Below are 21,368 nucleotides of genomic sequence, written 5' to 3'. Positions count from 1 at the left end.
GTAGCTAAATCGAGAGAGTGGACTTTATTAATTTAGGAGTTCCACCAACTGGCCATAAACGTCTTCTGAGATCATGCCTATCTTGAACAGGTAAGTGTGTAAACTTTTGACAAGAGTCAGGATATCGGGACCCGAAAGGTTGATGACAATCGTCTGCAGAAGATTTCCAATGTTGAGATGATGTGTCGAAATGAAAGTTTCGTAATACAAGTACGAAAAGGAGCCCATAAGGAATTGGCAATCCATTCTATCGGTGACTCCTCCATGACCTGGAATAGTGTCACCAAAGTCTTTAATTTTGAAAGCACGTTTGAGGCCGGAAGCAAAGAAGCCTCCAAACGGAGCAATCAGTGAGGCAAAGAGAGACAAGACGGTAGCATGGAGGTATATTGGTTTGATCTGGACATATTCCTTTCCAATTATTTTAGCCAAGTCGGCTGGAATCTTGTAAATCTGATGGATAAACACAGGATTTGGTTCACAGGAGACGCCAGTCAAGCAGTTAACCTGCAAATCGTTGTAGTTTTCAATTGGGCAAATGAAGTAATTGTAATTGCACAAGTAATAAGTGAGGATTACCGATGCAAATGTGGTGCAAATCCCAGCTCCAACAAACCCTTCAACAGTCTTCTTGGGAGAAATGGAGATGAGTTGAGTTTTACCAAAAGTGATACCGCAAATGTACGCGAAGATGTCGTTGGTAATGACAAGTCCGACCGGCAGCAAGAACCAAATCATACCGTGAAGAATGTTGTTGACAATACAATGGCCCTGGAAGATCACCAGGAGAAGGATCATATGGGTGATGCACAATTGTGCAAATTGGAACTTCAAGTAGCCTTTCTTCAGAGTAGAGACAAAGAAAACAAAGGCAAAGACGTACGAGCAGTACGAGACAAATTTCTGATGGATAATAAACTTCATTGCCAGGACAGAAACGTAGTTGGAGTCGATCAAAAAATTGATGGTGTATGTGATGAGCGATTTGCCTTCCAAGGAGGCGATGGTAGTGATGAGCAAGTACCAATTGAGATAGCCTGTATACTTGAGGTCCTGATTTTTTGCTCTCTCGCTAGTGATAGAAATGAGCTCTTTGAAAACCAGCACCTGGAGAACTAGGACCAGCATGATTGTCCAGAAGTGGCCTGCACAGATTATGAAGAACATACCGAAAATCATAACAAGGGTCCAGATAGTTCTTACGATGAAAGCTTGTTTCTTGCGTTCTTTTTCGTTGACGACAATTGTCGGCTTTTCCTCTACTGCGGCAGCAGAAGGGGACGCTGACTTTTTGGTCTCCTTCGACGTTTTGGGTGCGGCCATGTTAATTTTGTAAACAGCTTATCGAATATTCTGAAATAATTTTTTTTCCGGTCGCATCGACCCAATCACATGTGATACTGTAATGCTATTATTGTTGAGCAGCCGTGTAGAAGTTGAAATAGTATGCATACAACCGTAACGTAGAAGCGAAAAAACTCGTTTTCCATTCCTCGTCCCGCTTCCGGAACACAAGCATGGTACAAGAATTTTGTCTCGTGACGATTTCTTTTTCATGTCCAAAATAGAAAAACCGAAGGTCCAGTACCAGAATTTGGACAAGTCCCGTCTCTTGGAGCAGCTGGATGAGGATATACAGGAACTCAACCAGCTGAAACAGAAGATAAAGCAGCTGGAAGAGAAAAAAGAGGACAAGGAACAGCAACTACAAGAGTTGGAAAAGGCAGCCGCTCAAGTGCCTAGTGTGCTTATAAATGCAACATACAGAGAATACCGTCAATACGACCTCGCATACGACCGTGTGAAGCAGTTTTACAAAGAGCAGCACGAGTTTCAAACGGTAGCGTACAACATACAGGCACGGATTAACTTCAAAACCAAAATAAGAGACAGGATGACCATATGGGACGCCCTCTTGAAACTCAACAACTTACTGGACGAAAGCGATCCCGACACCGAGTTGTCGCAGATAGAGCATGCGCTACAGACGGCAGAGGCGATAAGAAAAGACAACAAACCGCGATGGTTCCAGTTAGTCGGCCTGATTCACGACCTCGGCAAACTGCTCTATTTCTATGACTCGAAGGGCCAGTGGGACGTGGTTGGCGACACGTTCCCTGTTGGATGTCGATTCTCCACCAAAATTATACACTACAAGTTTTTCAAAGCCAATCCCGACTACTACAATCCGCTCTACAACACAAAGTACGGTATTTATTCTCCTCATTGCGGTCTTGAGAACGTCATGCTGAGCTGGGGACACGATGAGTATATGTATCATCTAGCGAAGGAGCAGAGCCGTCTACCTCCGCAGGCGCTTGCGATGATCAGATATCACTCCTTCTATCCATGGCACCAGGAGGGTGCGTACAAATATTTAATGAACGACCGTGACGAAGAGATGCTTAGGGCCGTGAAAGAATTCAATCCCTACGACCTTTACTCAAAGACGGACAAGAAATGTGACATCGACGAGGTCAGAGACTACTATCTTGAGCTGATTGATGAGTTCTTCCCGAAAAAAGTTATTGATTTTTAGTTGTACAATCTCGAAATATCCTCATGTGTAAAAGGCGCAAAATTGGTTAGTTACTCCAGAATATTGATCACCCCGAAATACTGCTCGATGCCGTAAGGACCTGGATCCTTCCAGAAGTCGTTGTACGTTGTTAGAATAGTCACGTCGGAGCCAAAGTCCTCGAGGATCTTCTTAATGGCTGTCTTCTGGTTCTCTGGAGACGGTATGTTGCCTCCGTTCTGCTTTCCTTGACTTGGATATCCGGTCTCCACCACCTTGACGTCCATGTTTCGGCAAGCTTGTTGGGTCACTTGAACTTGGTTGGTAAGGAAAGTCCCAGCGTCGGCTGCAGTGATGTACTGGTCAAAATAAGCGTGAGCGTTCACACCGACAAAGTCAATAGTAGAGCTCGTGCATAGATCAGGGTTATTCTGATACGTGCTAGGCGGCTCTGCGGTGGTGATCTTTCCTGTGTATCCACCGCTTTGCAGCTGCGACTTAACAGACTTGATTTTGTTGATCAGATCACCAACCGTAGCGTAGCCGTTATTGATAACCTCGTTACCGACGCTAAAGAAGGAGAAGAGGTCCCAGTCAAATCCAGAAGAGGGGTCCTGAACGGCCTTGATCAACTCAGTAACAGCATCGTCAATGGAGTCCACTCCGGCAGAGCTGATGTAGAATCCTTGGTCGACTTTGATTCCTTTTTTTGCGCAGATTGGGAGCACCGTAGTGAGGTAGTTGCAATCGTTTCCGTAGATTCTGACTTCGCCGATTCCCTTGGACTGGATCAGGGACAGGTCGCTCTCGACGGTATCATAATCTTTGCAGGATCCTGAGTCCGTATATGGAGAATACACAATGGCAGAAGGAATGACGGTCGAAACTGCAGACGACGAAGAGGTGGAAGACGCAGCAGAGGAGGTCGTTGAGCTTGCTGTAGAGCTAGCTGGCTCCGACGTCGAGGACGAAGATGTTGTAGACGACGAAGACGATGAGGTAATCGTTGAGCTAGGAGCTTCGGTCGAGGATGGCGGCGTCTGCTTGGTGGAAGAAGAAGCTTCACTCGTGGAAGAGGTCTCTGTGGTGGCCACTGAGGAGCTGGAACTAGTCGAGCTAGACGGGCTAGTCAAACTTGTACTAGTGGATGTGTTTTCGACGTTGACAGATCCAACAAGATCGAGGTCGTCAGAGCTAGTAGTGCTGGTTGCCTCCGTGGTAGCTTCGGTGGTAGCTGCGGCCGGCGAGCTGCTAGATGGCACAGGGGTCGTGGACACAGAGACAGGCGAATCCTGGCTCGTACTCGTAGAAGTGCTAGATATGCTGGTGTCGATCGGCACTGGATTGCTGCTCTGTGTCACAATGGGCACTGAGTCACTAGTCTGGCTGGCAACCGTAGCTGGGTCCTTGGCAACCACGGTGGTGGTTGGCTGGACAGCGTTGATCTCGCTTCCGGAAGCAACGGTTAAAAGAGTTTTGGTGTACGTGACACCGTTGGAAATAAGGATCTCAACGATTGGAATGGTGGACGTCACCGTATAGTAGTTATCTTGTGTAGTGGTCACGGCATCTGCTGTATGCATTCTAGTGATCACCTTGGCCATTGGCAGGGGGGCAGCCTGCACAGCGGCAAGAACAGTTAAAAGAGCGACTGAAAAACGCATATAGTAAAGAGTGTATAAGTGAGTGTGCGAAAGTTTCAGGATCTTGAGGCAGACTATTTATAAGGTGTCCAGATCGGTATCGTCAAGCCATCGCTTGGAGGAAATATTCACCGTCAACAAAGACATCCTTATAACCATACTATTCAAAACATTAATCCTGCTACCCAAAAAAGCCTGTACCACTGCTAGCCATCCTATCTCCTATTGTTTTATATGCAACTAAAATCTTAGCTCATACTAGAAAGAGAAGGCTGGCTTCCTAATTGGGAAAATGGGCAGCCTGAACTGTAAGGTGGCAGGACTAACTCTTCCGCAAAGTGGTAGTTCCATAATATTGCTTCCTGAGACACCACTAGAAGCCTTCCATGAATACCTTCAAACAGGGGTTGTTGAAATTCATGTCCACAAAACAGAAGTGCTGATTATTATTTCTTTAGACCTGTATTTCGGAAAATTAAATTTAGACTACATTTAATACTCGGCAGCTAAGCTCACAACGCGGTCAGCTCCTAGCACACATGACATTGCTCAACCTCCGGGGTCTGTATTCTTCCAGACAAAGCTGCCATAAAGCGGATCCGCCTCATCGAAACTCGAACCCAGCCTCTTTGGGCCCCATGTTACCGGTGTACGGGTGTATTCGTAGGGCCCTCGCGCTAAGGAGCAAAATATATCCCTACCGCGGACCTGAGCATTCTTCATGAGCGAGATATCGTTTGTTTCTCCCAGACTGCCGGAAGGGCAGCGCAGAAAAGCCGATGAACAGGATGAGACTCCAGCTGAGGACGATATCGGGTCCACCTGGCCAATCATCATTTTCAGCTCCATCATAGCTACCGGGGGCCTGATCTTTGGATACGACATCGGGACTATTGGAGGTATGATCGACATGCCCGCCTTCGTCAATACTTTTGGCGACCGCCAAACTGGCGGCCAAATCGCGTTCCACAGCATCACGAAGGGAGCCTTGATCGGTATTTCCAGTCTGGGCGGGTTCGTTGGTGGCATCCTTAGCATTTCATTAATTACGCCATTTGGGCTTAGGGCAACAATATTCTCAGCAGGCGTCATCTACGCTGTGGGAAACCTGGTGACAGTTACCGCATTCGTGTGGATCCAGGTGATGTTTGGCCGGGCTTTGAACGGAATGGCCAACGGCATTATTTGCGTGACCTGTCCCATGTTGATCAGTGAACTGGCGCCTGCCAGTATGCGAGGTGGAATGATATGCATTCAGCAACTGCTCACCACCGTTGGGATTCAGCTTGGAGCCGTCACCATGTATTTCTGTCAGTCGCTCTTCGAGAATACCAGCACGTTGCAATATAAAGTGCCCCTGATCCAAGGGCTTTTCTGGGCGGTAGCAGTCTGTGTTCTCATTTGGTTTGTACCCGAATCCCCATACTGGTATCTTACAAACCGCAATTTGGTGGAAAAATCCAAATTGTCGGTAGCTCGTGCACGATCTTTAGGAGTGAACGACCCAGGAGTGCTGCGGATAGTCGCTCTCATGTTCAACAACCACAGCTGCGAGGACGACGACGCAAATCTCAAGGAAAAGAACTCGATCAGAAAAGGAGAGCCCAAGTACCTGCTACGCACGCTGACCGGTATCAGTGTGCTCTGCTGCCAGCAGCTGACAGGCATCAACTATTTCTTTTTCTTTGGCACCACGATCTTCGCTACAATTGGCCTCACAAACCCATACCTGGTGCCAGTCTTCTTCGGGTTTGTGAATCTGGTATTTTCAGTGGTGTCCCTGTTCATCGTCGATCGCTACAAGCGGACCAGCTTACTAATGACAGGGTCTGCGCTACTCGCCTGTTTCATGCTGCTATTCACCATAGTAAGCATGTTGTCGAAAATCAACATGAACGTCGCCATGGGCGTCGTTATGGTGTCGCTTTCATGTGGATTTATAGGAGTTTTCGCTACTACATGGGGTCCGTTGAGCGGAGTGGTGGTTTCAGAGCTCTATCCGATATCCATCAAAGTGAAGGCTATGTCCATTTGCGGATCGATGAGCTGGCTAGTGACGTTCGTCATGACACTGGTTACGCCGCCTCTTACAGAGGTCTTCGGCTTTGGTATCGGATTCGTGTTCTTCTTTTTCAACGTCACCGGGCTTGCATTGGTGTACAGCCTGGTCCCGGAGACTAAAGGTCTGCCGATCGAACGGCTGGACGAAATATACGAACAGCAGTGAATTACAACTTCTGTACACCTTACTTGATCTTCATTATCAGATACTAACGGGAAGTAGCATGGACCTTCTGGAAAGCACCCTTGGCCTGCTGTTTAGAGATCTTGGCACCAGTAGCAACCTGTGCAGCCTTCTCGGCCTTCTTCTTCTCCTTTCTAGCTTGCTTCTTTTGCTTCTCCTTGAGAGCAGCCACTTCTCTGGTGGCCTTTCTTTGTTCTGGCTTCAAGGCACGTCTTTCTTTGATCAAATCGAGAGAAGCACCGACAACAGCTCTTTGGTGCTTGACAGTCTTTCTGCTTCTCTTCTTGGTGACTTCCTCAGTGATACCCTTCTTGTGGTGTCTTCTGAACAAAACAGTCCAGGAGATTCTTCTTGGGTTCTTTCTTTGGTGGAAAAGGGAGGCGCTCTTGGAGTTTTGGAATCTGAACACCTTCGAGTCACCTCTCACAAACAGAGTACCTCTGCCCGGGTAGATCTTCGAGCCGGAGAACGAGTCAACTTCAACCTTCATCTTGATGAGAAAAGATTATTGCTGAGAAAAAAATGTAGAGAGCGTGAGGGTCGAAAAATTTTAGAGACCCAATACGGAAACCTAGTGTGACTGTCTTTCAGAGGTTAATTTTCATCTCTGAAAAAAAAAAAAAATTCACCAAGCTTAAGACCGGAGTGAAAACACAGAGATGGTCAGTATCCTTTATTTCTCTCCGTAACTAACCATGCTAGGCACCTAAATCCAAGAAGAACTCAGAGAACATGAACGCCAAGTTGGCCCTGGCTATGAAGTCGGGTAAGTTCACCCTCGGCTACAAGTCCGTTGTCAAGTCATTGAGACAAGGCAAGGCTAAGCTGATCATCATTGCTGCCAACACCCCAGTCTTGAGAAAGTCTGAGTTGGAATACTACGCCATGTTGTCCAAGACTGCCATCTACTACTTCCAAGGTGGAAACAACGAGCTTGGTACTGCTTGTGGTAAACTTTTCAGAGTCGGAACCCTTGCCATTCTTGATGCTGGTGACTCCGACATTCTCTCTGCTGTCCAAAACTAATTTAGAAGTTAATATTAGGTAACAGAAAGGCTGACATGTCTGTAGCATCGTTTGATGATATGATCCCCAAGGGCCCAGGTAGTTTCTGACAATGTAACTAGCATCTAGCTCAGATTAAGTAATCAAAAGAATAAATACTAAAGCAGGATTTTTGTTACGTAACGTACCATGAACGACACGGTAGTTTTTTTGCGGGGCCTGAATATCGTACGTATTTTATCATGACCGAGAAACAAGAGTACGCTCAGGATGTTTATATCCGCATGAACCTTGACGAAGACAAGGACTACTGCTTTGAAGTCAAGAAAACGCAGACGTTCAAGGACTTGTTCCAAATTTTTGAAACGCTGCCTTTGGCACTATGTCCATCCATCTTTTACAACAGGGTTCCTAAGGGCTTTATGGTTTCCAGATGTCCTGGAGAGTTAACGGCCGAGGGCGGACTGTTGTTTGGTCGTGACGCGGACAAACCTAAATGGCTCACTCGAGTCTCGAACGATGATTTGATTGTGTCCAAGGTTTGGCCAGGCCAGTTGTTGCTTCCTATTTGGGAAGAGAAAACTTTCCTTACCTACTCCATTTATGCTGCTCTTCTGACTTGGTTGTACACTGATCTGCCAGACTTTATTTCGCCAACTCCTGGAATTGCGTTGACTACATGGGTGTGCAAGGCTGTTTGCTACTTGGTGGAAAAATTCTACGATGCCGGATTTGCTGAATATTTACGTGGAGAATTGTTGTTTGAGTCGGGAAAGGTTCTTCAATGCGTTTTCTTCTTCTTCAACGTGCTCAAGGTGCTCATTATATTTGGATCTCTGAAGTTTGGTGTTGTGAATCCTTATTCATTAACCAGCAAACCTCCAGCGATCACAAAAGAAGATCTGATTAGGATTGGATGGACTGGATCCAGAAAGGTCTCAGTGGAGGTTTTCAAAGGGGATTACAGAAATCATTGCATCGAAAAGGCCGGTGGCGTGATGGCAGCTTATAAAGATGGAATCCTCACTAAGCTGTCCGACACGACGCTTGCTCTGGAAGAAGGAGAGGGATTCAACACCCCATTGGACACTAAGGGCAAACTGACGCTCAAGGACCTTGAGGAGCAAGACAAATTCTTCTTGACTTTGGATTTTATCATCGCCCAGGAGAAGTTCTTCCATGAGCAGCATGCTGATTTGGACGAGACGGAGTTTGCAAAGGCCTTCAAGAAATTCAGGAACTATGGGCCATTTGAGACCTCGCCTCAAATCAAAAGAATTGTCGAAAAACGGTTTGAAAAGGCCAAACCAAGTCAGCAGTAGTGTATCATAGACGTATCGGGTAGCCATCATTCATTTTATTAATCAATGCAATCTAGTCTAAGATAATATCGTCGACGTCATTAGATCCTGACCGGAAAAAGGGCAGCTTCAGCGCATCATCTGCAGTAATTCTCTCGTTGTGATTTAGTCTCAAGCATAATTCGAGTACTTCGAGAGCTTCTGCATAGTCACTTCCCAGCTTAGTCTCGGCAGGACGTCCTTTTTTATCCAAAGCAGATAACAGCTCCCAAGCAGGAGAGTCTTCCGCTAGCGTGTCGCCCTGTTTGGCCTCCAGGAAGATTGATGTGTATAGCAACGCACCTAGCGATTGGGTGGACTCAATTTTGGGCAGGTTACTTTCCAGGCCCAATCCATGCAGCTGTGCGCATTTGCGCATCTGAGAGAGCCCGAAAATATTTGTTATCTCAATGAGGGCAGCGGTGTCATCTGTGGAGTTGAAGAAAGGGAACCTTCGCGATAGAAGTGTAAGCAACATGACTCCAGCAGACCATATATCGACCTTGACGGTTTGATTTGCGCACTTCAGCAGCACCTCAGGTGCTCTGAATCCACGAGTTCCGGCTCTATTGGCACGCCTTCCTGGTCTGCGGTCATCTTTCGGGTATCCCTTCGTAGGGAACGCATTGACAGGCGCAATGTCTTCAGCTGCTGGCCCTCCCTGGAAACAAGGGCAAGCTGCGTAGTCAATTTCTGTTTCTTTTTCGGCAAGTCCGAAATCAACCAGAACTCCTCGCCTAGTCAATGGGTTATATAGAAAATTGGTAGGCTTGATATCTCTGTGAATGATCTTTTTCTCGTGCACAAAACTCAGGGCAGTAAAAAGCTCATGCATGTATATCTTTATTCCAGACAGGGGTAAGTCTCTGTAGAAATCGCGGAAATCTGCGTGCTTATAAAAGGGCAACACTGCAATGACTTGATCTTCATAACGAATAGCATCTATTAGTGGGGCCACATTCGGACATCCTACTAGACCGTGCAAGAGTTGAAGCTCATTGTATATTCTCGAAGGGGAAGACGTGACATAAATTCTTTTCAATGCAACAATTGGGATGTCAGACACTTGCGTGGACTTATCCACATGGCCCTTTGGTGGGGAATTCCAAGCCGCTTTCCCTATGCTAGTTTCAGATATGCGATGTAGGTCGTATGCTTTGTAAACGGTGGAAAATGTTCCCTCACCGATTTTGTCTATTAGCTTGTACTTGGAAGACAGGCCTGGAAACGACTTGACTAAAGAAAATAGTTCCTGTCTAATTTCCATAGATGGTAAATCTTCCTCCTCAGAGTCCTCTGCTTCGCCATACTGCTCGAGAGCAAACTCCACTCTCTCGAGCTCTGGGTTTTTTGTTGTCGCTTCCGTGATATTCTTTTGTGCCTTTTCCAGAGAGTCCGAGGCCAAATGGACGGGTTTCTCTTCTGTTGCCAACAATATGTTCTGAGCCTCCGGCCCCTTTTCAGGGGGTGGTTCAGCAATTGTCTCTGGCTTTGTGACAGGTTTCTCGCTGATCTCATTTCGAGGTTCACCGCTTGCTGTTTGAGAGTTCGGAGGGCTTGGACGAGCCACGCTACCCAACTGAGGCGGTCTGCGTAAGACAAGCCGCTTATTAAGCTTTAGACGAGGCTGTATCGGGACTCCAGCTCGGTCTTTCTCATTGAAACTTCGCTTTTTGTCTCGCAGAGTGGTCATGAGATCTGTGAGTTTTGTTTTCTTTTGTATTTATTTTGATCTACGCGTAAACTAAATTACGTCAGCCAATATTTACGGTTTAATCTTGATCAGAGCAAGTGATTCTCTCGCTTTCGCCACGCACGCAATAAGTTCTTGGTGGTCCTCTGGAGGTAAAGGACCAGACAAGTTCCTCTGCAAAGTGATTAGTTCGTTGATCCGTTTTCTATCGCCGTGGCCAGCACACACGATCAAAAGGGAATTGCTCGGCATTGTTTCGTAGATATTCTTGATGCTAAGATCGAACCTGTCCTGCTCGCGAAGCTTGATCATTGCCAGCTCATGGTTGGGTAGATAATCAGTCAGCTTTTGAACAGCATCTTCATCCGTGGAGACGTCAATGCGTTGTTCATTGAAAAATTTGTTGCCTCCAAAATTTATGGCTATTCCCGTCTTGGGGACTTTCTTGCCGTCAATGAGGACCTGTTTGTTTGTATGCGAAATACGGCGAAATATGGACTCTTCAGTGATCATTTTGCCAAACGCTGGACCTTTTTTTAGTTTGAGTTGTACTAGCTCCATGCATGTAATACAATCTTCAACTGGATCATGACCATTGGCAGATTGTTGTATACTCTTTCCCAGTATCTCGGAAGCCAGATGGCGCAGAGACGGCTTGAGCGGCGGGCCCTTCACGTGGTCAAAACAAATGGATGTGTCGATTATCGTTGGGTGTGAGATTTTGAGCGCGCAAAGGTCTGACTCTAGCGAATGTCCAATCAGGTAGTCTTTACTGGATATGGTGGCCAGCAATTTTTGCTGGATATCATGCAAGGTGGTTGTGACTCCTTTGAGGCTGGCCTGGTCAACACCCGAGTACTGTGTTTTGTAGTCTATGATCTCCTCGTCTGGTTTGACAAACTCTCCTACCACAAGTTTGTGGGCTTCATCCGTCACCGCCACTCTAGTGACCACGCTCCCGGACGCAGTCAAGCACATCTCGCAATCCAGTGCAAGCATTCTAGGTTTCCTGCCGAGGTCTCGCGTAGCGTGAAATGTAGAGAATTGCGCTATAGATCCTTCGGTAGCACCTGGAACATCGGGGTGAATAGGGTAGCCATTGGCCACCATTTGCGTGTAGTCAATTACCAAATCGGACAACTGGACACCTTTGTCCTCAAGCTCTTTGATCAACGCCGGGCGGTGTTTTTCGGGCACCGCCGAAGAAGAAAGAGTGGTGGCACATGAGAACAGGTTTCTGTTGGCTCCTGGGGAAAGCAAGGGAATGAATTTTGCAAACTGCTGAGAAATGAATGGATATTTCTCCGCGTTCTTTATTTCCTGCTCTTCAATAAGACCAGCTAAACTCTCATATCCGAAGTCAGTCGCAGTAAGTCCATCAGCAAGAACCAATACCACCTTGTTCACAGACTTCCTGTTCTCGAGCTCTCCGAAATTCAGATTGTTCACGTCTGTGAGCGCATACAAAATGAGCTCCCTGATATTGACGTACTTCAGAGGGTTTTTGCGTTTGCTGTCAAACTTTAGCCTGAAAACTGGAGTCTTGAGCGCGGACTTCTTGAAACGCGGTTTGATGGACTGATGCGACGACCGCCGTCTCTTGGAAGGTTCCACGAGAGGCTCCGCCGAAATATCTCCCTCAGGTACAGTTTCCACCGGGCCCTTGGGACTTGCCACAGGCGGTACTTTGTTTAAGCCGCTGCTTACTCCGGCATCGACCATGTCACACGAAACGGCCAATATTTTTTCCAGCTAAAGCACATCTTTACACAGCCAAATGGATCTGTCTAAGGAAGTCCTGGTACTTCTGCCTCAAGTCCTCTGTCTTGGTCGGTGTTGCGTTGGCAGGCACTTCTTTGGTAACCACTTCTATTCTATTCCAATTTTGGAGTGTTCCCTCGCAATCGAAATCTTCATTCAGTAGCTTGATCTTCCCATAGCTATCGCTTCCACTGGGCACGAACACGTTATCGTAATCTTTGATCCGTAATTCTGCTGAGCTTTTCAGTAGCTGGACAATGTCCTCAGGCGTATCCGTGTCCTGAAAGAACAGCACAGAGCCGTTTTGATCCATCATGATCAATCGCAATAACTGCTGTAGATAGTCAATCATGGCGATGCTTTTGACGTTGTAATCAACACGAGACACGTTATGAACTTGTATAGAGCACCTGGAGGCCTTCGAGCAGGCGTTAATCCAAGGCTTGAGAGATGCAGAAACACGCTTGAATATCGATTCTTGCGTTAGCTCTTCCTTTAGCAGCTCCAGCGCGTCGAGAATGTAGACCACAAGCGAGCCAGAAAGAAGTTTGTCAAGTACTGGTTGGTACACCGTAGCGTAGTCGCCAGCAAAAGAGTGGACAGAAAGGTGAACATCTGCGTGTTCTGCAAAATGGAATCCGTACGGTGTAATACTGACGTCTCTGATTCCAAAAGCATTCAGAAACCGGATGTGATCTGCTGCTTCACCACCAACAAGCAGAAGCTGTCCTTGCAATTGCTCTTCCTGCGAGACAGACTCCAAAAGGTTTTTTAGTGAAGTCATGTTTATAGTATTTTCTAGGCTGTGCATATATAGATCTATGGAGTATACTTATTTGGAATTGTCGTTATAGTCAATCTTTCGTCTTTCCGATATTCCGGCTGTATCTCTTTTGACTCTGTTAAACATCGTAACGTCGTAGTTGAAAATGAAGTCGACAATCGTCCACGTCCATGACTTGTGATGTGGTAACGGCTCGTAGAACTCGGACGCTATTTTTTTCAGCTGCGGGAGCCTACTCCACGCAACGAAGGGGAAGTCGTGGTGCTCGTTATGATAGCCGACGTTCCACGTCACCAGATTGAGGAGCCCGTAGTAGGAGTATGTCTCCAGAGGGGGGGCATCCACGTATTTTTTGTAGTTTTTAGGAGGGTCAAAGATGTAGTGCTCGGACACGAAGTGTCCAGCGGTTGGGTGCAGCGATCCGGCGAAAAATGAAGACATGATAAAATACCACAATGAGTTGGCAGACCAGTACTTAACCACGAGGATATCAACAAACACCTGCACGATGACATTTAGCAGGTGGACCAGAGTGAATTTGACCTGCGTGATGAACATGGGTCTCAAAGCGTAAAACAGAATCTGGAACGTGGCAAAGAACGCCTTGCCAAGAATGTTGGACAGGAAGATGGCCTCCAGGCGAGTAGGGATGTCCGTGTCATAGACCTCGTCTCCGAGGAATTTATGGTGGAGCTGGTGGTATGGCTGGAAAGAAGCACTGTAGGGGATCCCGATGGGCAAATTCGTCACTATGGAAAAGAGCCTGTTGTGCAGCGGTTTCTTGAATCCCAAGTTGTGCGATAGCTCGTGGATACAAAGGAAACAGTTCTGGTTGCAAGTCCCGCCGATAACGTACGCCAGAGCCATGAATTTGTAGCTCAGGGGACTGGTGTTCCTGAGATAGTAGGCGATGCTAAACTGAAGCAGAACAACAAGCAATGAGAGGTATTTTGTGAGCGGTTCGTGTCCACATAATTTGGTGACCTGGGGGTATTTTTGTAGGATGAGTTTTCGTCTAATCGAGTGCGGATCTTTCGCGTTTGTCCAGTAGAAATCGAGGGTCTGGCTGATATTCGAGGTGTCAATCACAGGAGGGGTTGTTTTATGTGTTGTTTTTGCCAGCCTATGAGTTATTTCAGACATGGTGATGGCTAGGAGAAGACAGATCTACACGTGTATCTCATACGATTTCTCAGACCATATACGATGAGGTGCGAGGGGTGCCCAAGACAGCGAAAAAAACCCGGAGCAATTTGTAGGTTCTCGGGAAATGTGTGCGCAGAAACAGACGTCCCACGAGAGACTAGACTAGAAATGCGAAAAAGGGAAATCGGTAGCCCGCAACAGTACTATGTAGCAGCCTACAAAGCTCTGCACAAATGTGCCTACTGTGTCTCGCAAAATCTGCCGTCAGTGCTCCCTGGCTCCCCATTGGGTTTACCCTACCGACAAATAAAAAATTTACTCGACACATTACCCGACTTGCCTGCACGGTTCCCCTCTCCAATATGCTCGCCCTTAATCGACTGCATCGCTCAGCAATGGTATCACAGGTGCCTCGTCTAGCAGCGCTCAATTCACATCTTTTAACAAGCAGAATGAACTCTACAACGGCGTCAGAGGTGGAATTCAAAGTGAAAAATACAGCTCGGATTATCACATTGAATAGACCCCAGAAGCTCAATGCCCTCAACACCACCATGTGTGAGGAGATTATTGCGCGAATGGTCGAATTCTCCAGATCCAGCTCCAGCAACATGATCATCATCAACTCCAAGTCTGACAAGGCTTTCTGTTCTGGAGGCGACGTTGTCCAATGTGCCAAGTACAACCTGAGCAAGGAGCCCTTGAAATCGGTCGAATTCTTTGAGAAAGAGTACAGCTTAGACTACTTGCTCTCTGTGTACAACAAGCCTGTGGTGTCTTTGGTCAAAGGCATCGTCATGGGGGGAGGAGTCGGCTTGTCTGTTCACGGCCCCTTCAGAGTTGTTTGCGAAAGCACCAGGTTTGCCATGCCAGAAACCAATATTGGCTTCTTCAGCGATGTGGGGACCTCATTCTGGTTACCAAAACTGGACGGAAATCTGGGATACTACCTTTCATTGACTGGAGACGAGCTATCTGGAATTGACACGCTGATTGCTGGCTACGGTACACACTATGTTCCTGCTCACAGACACGAGGAGCTTCTTGAGAGACTGACTACTTTGGAGCTTCCGGAACTTGCCGAAGACCAAAAAGGCTATGTTTTTGCCAACCAAGACTTCTACAGGTTGATCAGCGAGGCCATTGAGGAGTTTACCGTGCAAATCCCATCGCAACACAAGTTCAAGTACACTGCGGAAGAACTGGACACGATTGAGTCCTGTTTTGACCCTCAGGCTCACAAGTCTGTGGAAGAGGTGATTGAGGCGCTCATCAACGACGGTAGCGAATTTGCACTGAATACTGTCGAGAAACTCAAGACCAGATCGAAAATCTCGCTCAAACTGACGTGGAACATGCTAGTTGCTAACAGCCAGGCCACCATCCATGACGCGCTCACCAATGAGCTCAAAACTGCATCCAAAATGATGCTTGATTACAGGCCTAACGATTTCAACGAGTACATTTTGAAGAACCTCATCAACAGAAAGTCCGAAAATCCAGAGGATAGAAAGGTTAATCCAAAATTCACGTCTGTTAATGATGTGCCAAATAGGCTCGTCCAAGGCCTGCTCTCTTTGGATGCCTTTGAGCCTCAGGAGGACACTGCTTTACCTGTGGAGGAGACCATCGACGCGCTTGAAGCCGTCAAAGTGTCTAAATTCCCTGAATGCCCTGACTTGATTCCTAACTACGCGGAATACCCATGGCAGATGGGACTCCCTACTCAAGCTGAGATTGAAAGATACGTTAAAGGCGAGGACGGTTCGAACAGAAAGTACTCTGTCACCGGCAAGGAAGCAGGCAAATACTTCTTGCACAGATATGGACACAGAAATGGCGTGCTCTACAAGGTGAAGCATGTCCTGGACAGAAAAACCAAGCCGAACGAGTATGGTAGTGAATACCTGGAGTGGAAATAATGTATATAGATTGAAAAAATTATTTAATTATGACAGGTTATGAATTACGGTAAACCCTTATACCAACTGTCGTTGTCAGAAAGATGGTTACTGGTCATAACTGATCGTGGGTACAAGTTCTATTTTGACAAGGACCATCTAGCATCCCATTGGGAATTGCCAAATGAGTGTGTCAGCGAGGTGCAAGAACTGAAGAACAAAAAAGAGCAAGTTCTTTTATTACTTGGGGTCGCGAGGGGCGCACGAATCATGGACAAGGAAGCTGGAGACCTAAACGAGCTCCTTCACGGCGTAAGACACCCTGCTAAACAGATCGAAGCTGTCAGCTCTGAAGAGGAAGATGGTCAAGACGAAAAAATAGATAATAAAGATGAGGTGTCGCCGATTCAACGTCGGACATCAGACAACACAGGTATAATGCTTGGTTACGAGTCTGACACCGAGGATGGTACTGAAATGGAAGACTCGCAGTCCTCAAAAGAGGAACAGAATCCGGAAAAGCAAATGCAGTTGTCAGAAATGAAGAATCAAGTTTTCAAGTCATCCGAACAGGAGTCGTCCGACTTGTCGTCCGAGGAAGATTCGTCCGGAGGCCTAAACCTCTCAGATTTGGACGACTACGAAGAAAACTCCTCAGAAGCAGCAGAACGGTTTTACAACATGTTAACTCGCTACGAAGTAGACCCGTACTCCTCCTACGATCTCGAGTGCGATAAATTTATGAACGATCCAATTTATTTTGAAATAGATGATGATGAAAAACGAAGGTCATTATTTGACCAATGGTGTACACAGGTCGCTCGATCGAACAGCAACATTGATCCCACCACGAGGGCGGTGATAGAATACTGCAAGTTGCTCCTCCACAACGACGTCAACTTGAATAATTATCTGGAGTTTAAACGCACATTCAGACAGGCCCCTGAGTTTCGGGGCTTAGAGTCGGACAAATTGCGCAACAAGATTTTCAACAAATACATCGAGTTCCGAAAAAGCGACCATATAGCGTTTGTGCTTCGCGCGCTTAGAAAAAGCGGGAAACTTATAGTTCTTGCTCGTAAACTGGAAAGCAAAAGGCCCCAAAACCTGCTGGATGCTCTCCGCGAATCAGACTTTAACATCAACCAGGAAATCATGGAGTTCAACTTCCTGGACCAACAACAGCAATCCGTGGCACTAGAACAATTTCTAGCTAATATATAATAACGCGTGTTTTTCAACAGCCAGTAAGCTTGTTCTTTGGAAAAGTGTAACCCGCACTCTTCCAAGTTGTGTGGTTCCAATTTTCATATGCCGTGGGGTGGTTGTTGATGTAGTCGTAAGTCGGATAATCCTCGGGATCGCATGTGACACTCACAGAGTCATTAGGTTGGTACACCCTCACATAGTCAATCTCCATGATAGCAGGGAATTCAATTGAAGGCCAATCAATGTAAGCCCAATTGTTCGAAATACCAAAGTTCAAAATCATAGACATTGGCTCCTTTGGAATCCGTCTCCAGTCAATATTACCATTTGGAGCAAGAGCATAAGCATAAACAGTAGCGGTTGGGTGATCACCAACAAACCATCTAATGTATCCGTTATCGTTGTCATTGAGGTACTCGTAAGCGTACTTCTGGAAGTACCTTGTTCCTTCACCCAGCTCGTACCAAGCGGTGTTCAATGTGGTGGTCGTGGACACGGCCTGTTGGAATGGACCACCAGCGTAAGTGTTAACAGTAGTAATCGAAGCATTATGGATTTCGATGAAGTTGTAATCTGGCATGTACCAAATATCCATAGGAGCGGTCTGGAACGATTGAGATGCCACACCGTTACGAATATTAGTGTCGACTTCGCCTTCAATGATATCAATTTCAGGGGCTCCTCTGCCTGTTCCCGGATTAGGGTGGTCTTCTCCATCACATGTGCAACTGTTCAACTTTTGACCTGCGAGGTAAGATATTCCATCTGACGAGGATTGGTTAGCAGTGATACCAGCATCACAAGCCTCATACGAAAAAGGCCACACGCCTTCACTTGTTGCTTGGTATCCAGGACGAGCAAGGTTTCCCAAAGACCACATACCAGGCCACAGACCAGTAACATTACCATAATTGGGGAATTTGGCCGAAACCTCCATAATACCTTGCGTGAAACACATTCTGTTCCAAGAGTGCAACATACCTGATCTGTAGAACAAGTTATGGTTCTTGTAAGCGTCCATCCGAAGCTGGAGAGTTCCGTTTTTGGTAGTGACTGCATCCGGGTCATACCACTCAAGATCCTTCGTAGCATCATAATGGAAATCTGGAGCGTACCAAAATTGGTCATCACCGTCGTAGAATGTGCGACCCTCTGCAGCAAATTCATCACTGAACACCAGCTTCCACAAACTGCCATCCTTTGCCGTTCTCGTTTTCGCACTCTCCGGAGTGTCTTCGTCGACTAAAGAAGTTCTTATTGCACTTAGTTGTGGATAAACGTAATCTGTCAGAAGCACATATGTGTCATGATATGGTTTGGAGTCCAAGTGGTCTGTAACACCTGTGAAAGTAAGAGCTGGCCAGACAACAAATAAGCACAATATGCCAAGACCAAGGATAACACATCCTATAAGAGCACCCAGAGAACGCTTGTCCATGTTTTTCAGATCATTCCTGAATCTGTGCTTCTCGTATTCTGCATCAGCGATAGGGTCCGGGTTATGTAGATAATCATCTTCCTCTTTCTCGTCTATGTGCAGGGGAAAAGAGGAGGCCGGATAGCCTCCAAACGGAGAGAAATCTGTGTCCACCAAAAAAGGATTCGAGGACTTTTCCGAGAGCTGCGAGGAACCATCACTATAGCGGTTTGGACGAACACCTTCTTGTTGGGACCCAACGGAGCCCATGGAAACAGCACGCGAGCCGGTTAATCCCTGTGGATATCTGTCATATTCAAGAGGCTGTGTACTCAAGTTATTGTTGGACCCAAAAGGATTTACTATGGATGAAGTCGAATCCCGATAGCTGTTATTATACCCAAGGAACTGTTTACGTTCCTCTGGAGATTTGGAACCGGTGGAATTGGATGAGTACTCATCGTAACTCTGGGGCTCGAATTCCTGGTTAAACGGGTCAGCACTGGAACCCTCACTAGAGTTTGACTCCATGTGCGGGGACCTGGAAGTCAAGTTACGGGCCGCCATCTTCTAATACTCTCTTGGTGAAACGAGAAAATATGCTTTGGTTGTCCTAAAAAAACTGTTCTTATTTTGTTCTGCTTTTTTGTGCCTACGTTTTTGCAGTCGTGCGCGTCGAAGAATTTTTAGAAAAAAACACCCACGCATCTAGCGAGGCGGCGCAGAAAGGTACGGCATGGCCATAACAATGGACGATCCGTGATTTGGTTATGTTGCACAGATCGCGGCCGAGTGTGAACGCTGTCTTGTGAGTTCTAAGATTCACGCACTTTACAAAGTACTGTAGTAACGTGGTTCTCATGGTTATTTTTAGCAGCACATATATACAACGCTTTCTCTGCTCTCTAAGATGACATAATCATTCCTCATTAGTCTGATCGCGTGCGTAGTTGATCAAGGTGAAGCCAACCACTCCAAACAGGATGGAACTGGACATGATCTTGAACACTAGGTCGGGAATCCCCATGCTTTTTGCGTCACGGGGGCCCCACTCACCATAACTGATGTAGTATATGGCTTGTTTCTCGTCTCGCGTGAGGTACGTCCATCCAAACTCTTGTTTCACCTTCAGATAGTTGATGATGTCCTGTTGTGCGTCTCCGGGGAGGTTATTCCATCGGGCTGGCAGATTGCTCACGTCCATCGTGTATTCCTCTTCTACATGGTGGGACTGGAATCTCCGCTGTGAAATTTCACAGGCCAATCCAGGAAAGAAAATCCTCTGGCCTCGACCGGCTCGCAGCATAGACAGCCACCGCGGAACCCTGACGTGCCAACTTCTTAGAACTTTCATTACTCGATGAGTGTCTCTTTATATTTAATTATTTTCTAGTGTGAGGCGCGAGGTGTGCCAGTAGAGTCTCCAGCAGAAGTAGACGAGAACACCGCTCAAGGCAAATCCTGCAGCAAATAATGCAAAGGGAAACGTTAAGCAGTAAACATTCCAGCTGGTAATACTGATGTCACAATATCTGTCAAATTCGAACGCATAGAACATACCGAAAACCAGTGATCCAAAAGCTGGAGCACTCAAGAATAATCCCCAAGTAGACCCAAGAATTTCAACTCCCCAGACAGTGGCAATAAGAGTGGGGAAAAGAGTGAATGTAGATCCGTACCCGATGCCAACAAGACCCGTAATCACGGAAAAATGACTATAATCTATTGCAATCAAGAAAAACGAAAGCGTAGCCACCGCAATGCCCGACACCAGTAATAGCGTGGTCGATTTGATCGTCCCCAGCAGGTCAGTTGCAGCGCCCATTAGGAGCCTCGTCATTGTCGAGCAAATGCTGAAGTAGTTCACTTGCGTGGCGACATCATTCTTGGATACATCTCCCACCATTGCAGTTAGCGATCCCAAGTTTGTAACAAATATTTCTAGTGGTCCTGCCAGGAAGAAGAGTGCCATATAAAGGAGCTTCGTGGAGGGGCTAGACAAGAAGTGTCTGAACTTGGTGCCCTGAGTCTCAGGTTCCAGAAGTTGACTATTGAGCAACGGAGTGCTTTCGTCATCCTCGAGGCCTTCTTCTTCGCGCTGCCCCGATTCTCCTTGGATTTTCAGATAAACAATTTCCTTCTCGATTGTGACTATAATTGAAGAAATCCAGTTGAAAACACCCAGAACCAAATACAATAATGCCAATGCTGTGAAGACCTTGAGAATGTCTATGTCACCTCTCGATGTCTTGAAAACCGGCAGTTTAAACAAATTCGCCAGAACAAGCGAAGAAAGTCCATAAAATGTCACTGGTAATGATATGCTAAGGCCCTTTCGTTCAGGATAGATTTTCGCGCAGGTAAGCAGCGAGCAGAAGTACGCTGACGAAGTTCCGCATCCGATCAGGAAAAACGCAAGACCCATCCAAGTGTAATTTAAGCGGTACCTGTAAGCTGCAGAAGCCAGAAAGTATCCGGGACAAAGAATCAAGCTGATGATAGCTAGCAGAACAGGACCATGAGAATCACTGAAATATCCCAAAACTGGTAGAGTCATGTAGAGCCCCATCACCATGCATGCGCCCACAATGTTTATGCTGAACTGGTTGTAGTCTAGATTGTCCATGAACTGAGGTGTAAAAATAGAGAACGTTACCACCGATGCGATCAGGAGGCAAGAAGAAAGTGCAACAATGAACGAGTAAA

At 46.6% G+C, this 21,368-nt stretch overlaps 16 protein-coding genes across 16 annotated transcripts; 6 read left to right on the top strand and 10 right to left on the bottom strand.

Annotated features, from left to right (window-relative positions):
• Window positions 1–27: 27 nt before the first annotated feature.
• Window positions 28–1,323, bottom strand: KL911_004430 (uncharacterized protein; the record flags this gene model as incomplete). Its single annotated transcript, XM_043199721.1, has 1 exon — window positions 28–1,323. The coding sequence occupies one exon, from the start codon at window positions 1,321–1,323 to the stop codon at window positions 28–30; it is 1,296 nt and encodes a 431-aa protein (XP_043052922.1).
• A 232-nt stretch (window positions 1,324–1,555) lies between these two features.
• Window positions 1,556–2,539, top strand: KL911_004429 (uncharacterized protein; the record flags this gene model as incomplete). The annotated part of the gene is made up of 1 exon (XM_043199719.1): window positions 1,556–2,539. One exon carries the CDS (start codon window positions 1,556–1,558, stop codon window positions 2,537–2,539), a length of 984 nt encoding a protein of 327 aa, XP_043052921.1.
• Window positions 2,540–2,589: 50 nt separating this feature from the next.
• KL911_004428 (uncharacterized protein) lies at window positions 2,590–4,122 on the bottom strand (the record flags this gene model as incomplete). The annotated part of the gene is made up of 1 exon (XM_043199718.1): window positions 2,590–4,122. One exon carries the CDS (start codon window positions 4,120–4,122, stop codon window positions 2,590–2,592), a length of 1,533 nt encoding a protein of 510 aa, XP_043052920.1.
• A 578-nt stretch (window positions 4,123–4,700) lies between these two features.
• KL911_004427 (uncharacterized protein) lies at window positions 4,701–6,388 on the top strand (the record flags this gene model as incomplete). The annotated part of the gene is made up of 2 exons (XM_043199717.1): window positions 4,701–4,810; window positions 4,933–6,388. 2 exons carry the CDS (start codon window positions 4,701–4,703, stop codon window positions 6,386–6,388), a joined length of 1,566 nt encoding a protein of 521 aa, XP_043052919.1.
• A 43-nt stretch (window positions 6,389–6,431) lies between these two features.
• Window positions 6,432–6,896, bottom strand: KL911_004426 (uncharacterized protein; the record flags this gene model as incomplete). The annotated part of the gene is made up of 1 exon (XM_043199716.1): window positions 6,432–6,896. The coding sequence occupies one exon, from the start codon at window positions 6,894–6,896 to the stop codon at window positions 6,432–6,434; it is 465 nt and encodes a 154-aa protein (XP_043052918.1).
• A 242-nt stretch (window positions 6,897–7,138) lies between these two features.
• On the top strand, window positions 7,139–7,432 carry KL911_004425 (uncharacterized protein; the record flags this gene model as incomplete). The annotated part of the gene is made up of 1 exon (XM_043199715.1): window positions 7,139–7,432. The coding sequence occupies one exon, from the start codon at window positions 7,139–7,141 to the stop codon at window positions 7,430–7,432; it is 294 nt and encodes a 97-aa protein (XP_043052917.1).
• A 221-nt stretch (window positions 7,433–7,653) lies between these two features.
• KL911_004424 (uncharacterized protein) lies at window positions 7,654–8,733 on the top strand (the record flags this gene model as incomplete). Its single annotated transcript, XM_043199714.1, has 1 exon — window positions 7,654–8,733. One exon carries the CDS (start codon window positions 7,654–7,656, stop codon window positions 8,731–8,733), a length of 1,080 nt encoding a protein of 359 aa, XP_043052916.1.
• Window positions 8,734–8,785: 52 nt separating this feature from the next.
• On the bottom strand, window positions 8,786–10,444 carry KL911_004423 (uncharacterized protein; the record flags this gene model as incomplete). Its single annotated transcript, XM_043199713.1, has 1 exon — window positions 8,786–10,444. The coding sequence occupies one exon, from the start codon at window positions 10,442–10,444 to the stop codon at window positions 8,786–8,788; it is 1,659 nt and encodes a 552-aa protein (XP_043052915.1).
• A 72-nt stretch (window positions 10,445–10,516) lies between these two features.
• Window positions 10,517–12,166, bottom strand: KL911_004422 (uncharacterized protein; the record flags this gene model as incomplete). The annotated part of the gene is made up of 1 exon (XM_043199712.1): window positions 10,517–12,166. One exon carries the CDS (start codon window positions 12,164–12,166, stop codon window positions 10,517–10,519), a length of 1,650 nt encoding a protein of 549 aa, XP_043052914.1.
• A 43-nt stretch (window positions 12,167–12,209) lies between these two features.
• On the bottom strand, window positions 12,210–12,989 carry KL911_004421 (uncharacterized protein; the record flags this gene model as incomplete). Its single annotated transcript, XM_043199711.1, has 1 exon — window positions 12,210–12,989. One exon carries the CDS (start codon window positions 12,987–12,989, stop codon window positions 12,210–12,212), a length of 780 nt encoding a protein of 259 aa, XP_043052913.1.
• A 48-nt stretch (window positions 12,990–13,037) lies between these two features.
• Window positions 13,038–14,132, bottom strand: KL911_004420 (uncharacterized protein; the record flags this gene model as incomplete). Its single annotated transcript, XM_043199710.1, has 1 exon — window positions 13,038–14,132. The coding sequence occupies one exon, from the start codon at window positions 14,130–14,132 to the stop codon at window positions 13,038–13,040; it is 1,095 nt and encodes a 364-aa protein (XP_043052912.1).
• Window positions 14,133–14,497: 365 nt separating this feature from the next.
• Window positions 14,498–16,057, top strand: KL911_004419 (uncharacterized protein; the record flags this gene model as incomplete). The annotated part of the gene is made up of 1 exon (XM_043199708.1): window positions 14,498–16,057. One exon carries the CDS (start codon window positions 14,498–14,500, stop codon window positions 16,055–16,057), a length of 1,560 nt encoding a protein of 519 aa, XP_043052911.1.
• Window positions 16,058–16,096: 39 nt separating this feature from the next.
• On the top strand, window positions 16,097–17,260 carry KL911_004418 (uncharacterized protein; the record flags this gene model as incomplete). The annotated part of the gene is made up of 1 exon (XM_043199707.1): window positions 16,097–17,260. The coding sequence occupies one exon, from the start codon at window positions 16,097–16,099 to the stop codon at window positions 17,258–17,260; it is 1,164 nt and encodes a 387-aa protein (XP_043052910.1).
• Window positions 17,261–17,273: 13 nt separating this feature from the next.
• Window positions 17,274–19,229, bottom strand: KL911_004417 (uncharacterized protein; the record flags this gene model as incomplete). Its single annotated transcript, XM_043199706.1, has 1 exon — window positions 17,274–19,229. The coding sequence occupies one exon, from the start codon at window positions 19,227–19,229 to the stop codon at window positions 17,274–17,276; it is 1,956 nt and encodes a 651-aa protein (XP_043052909.1).
• A 352-nt stretch (window positions 19,230–19,581) lies between these two features.
• On the bottom strand, window positions 19,582–20,016 carry KL911_004416 (uncharacterized protein; the record flags this gene model as incomplete). The annotated part of the gene is made up of 1 exon (XM_043199705.1): window positions 19,582–20,016. The coding sequence occupies one exon, from the start codon at window positions 20,014–20,016 to the stop codon at window positions 19,582–19,584; it is 435 nt and encodes a 144-aa protein (XP_043052908.1).
• A 24-nt stretch (window positions 20,017–20,040) lies between these two features.
• Window positions 20,041–21,288, bottom strand: KL911_004415 (uncharacterized protein; the record flags this gene model as incomplete). The annotated part of the gene is made up of 1 exon (XM_043199704.1): window positions 20,041–21,288. One exon carries the CDS (start codon window positions 21,286–21,288, stop codon window positions 20,041–20,043), a length of 1,248 nt encoding a protein of 415 aa, XP_043052907.1.
• Window positions 21,289–21,368: the final 80 nt, after the last annotated feature.

Source organism: Ogataea haglerorum, assembly GCF_019207285.1.
Source record: "Ogataea haglerorum isolate 81-453-3 chromosome Unknown 81-453-3_NODE_13_length_241470_cov_96.230587, whole genome shotgun sequence".
Taxonomy (NCBI): domain Eukaryota; kingdom Fungi; phylum Ascomycota; class Pichiomycetes; order Pichiales; family Pichiaceae; genus Ogataea; species Ogataea haglerorum.
This window is presented reverse-complemented; position numbering and strand designations above follow the sequence as displayed.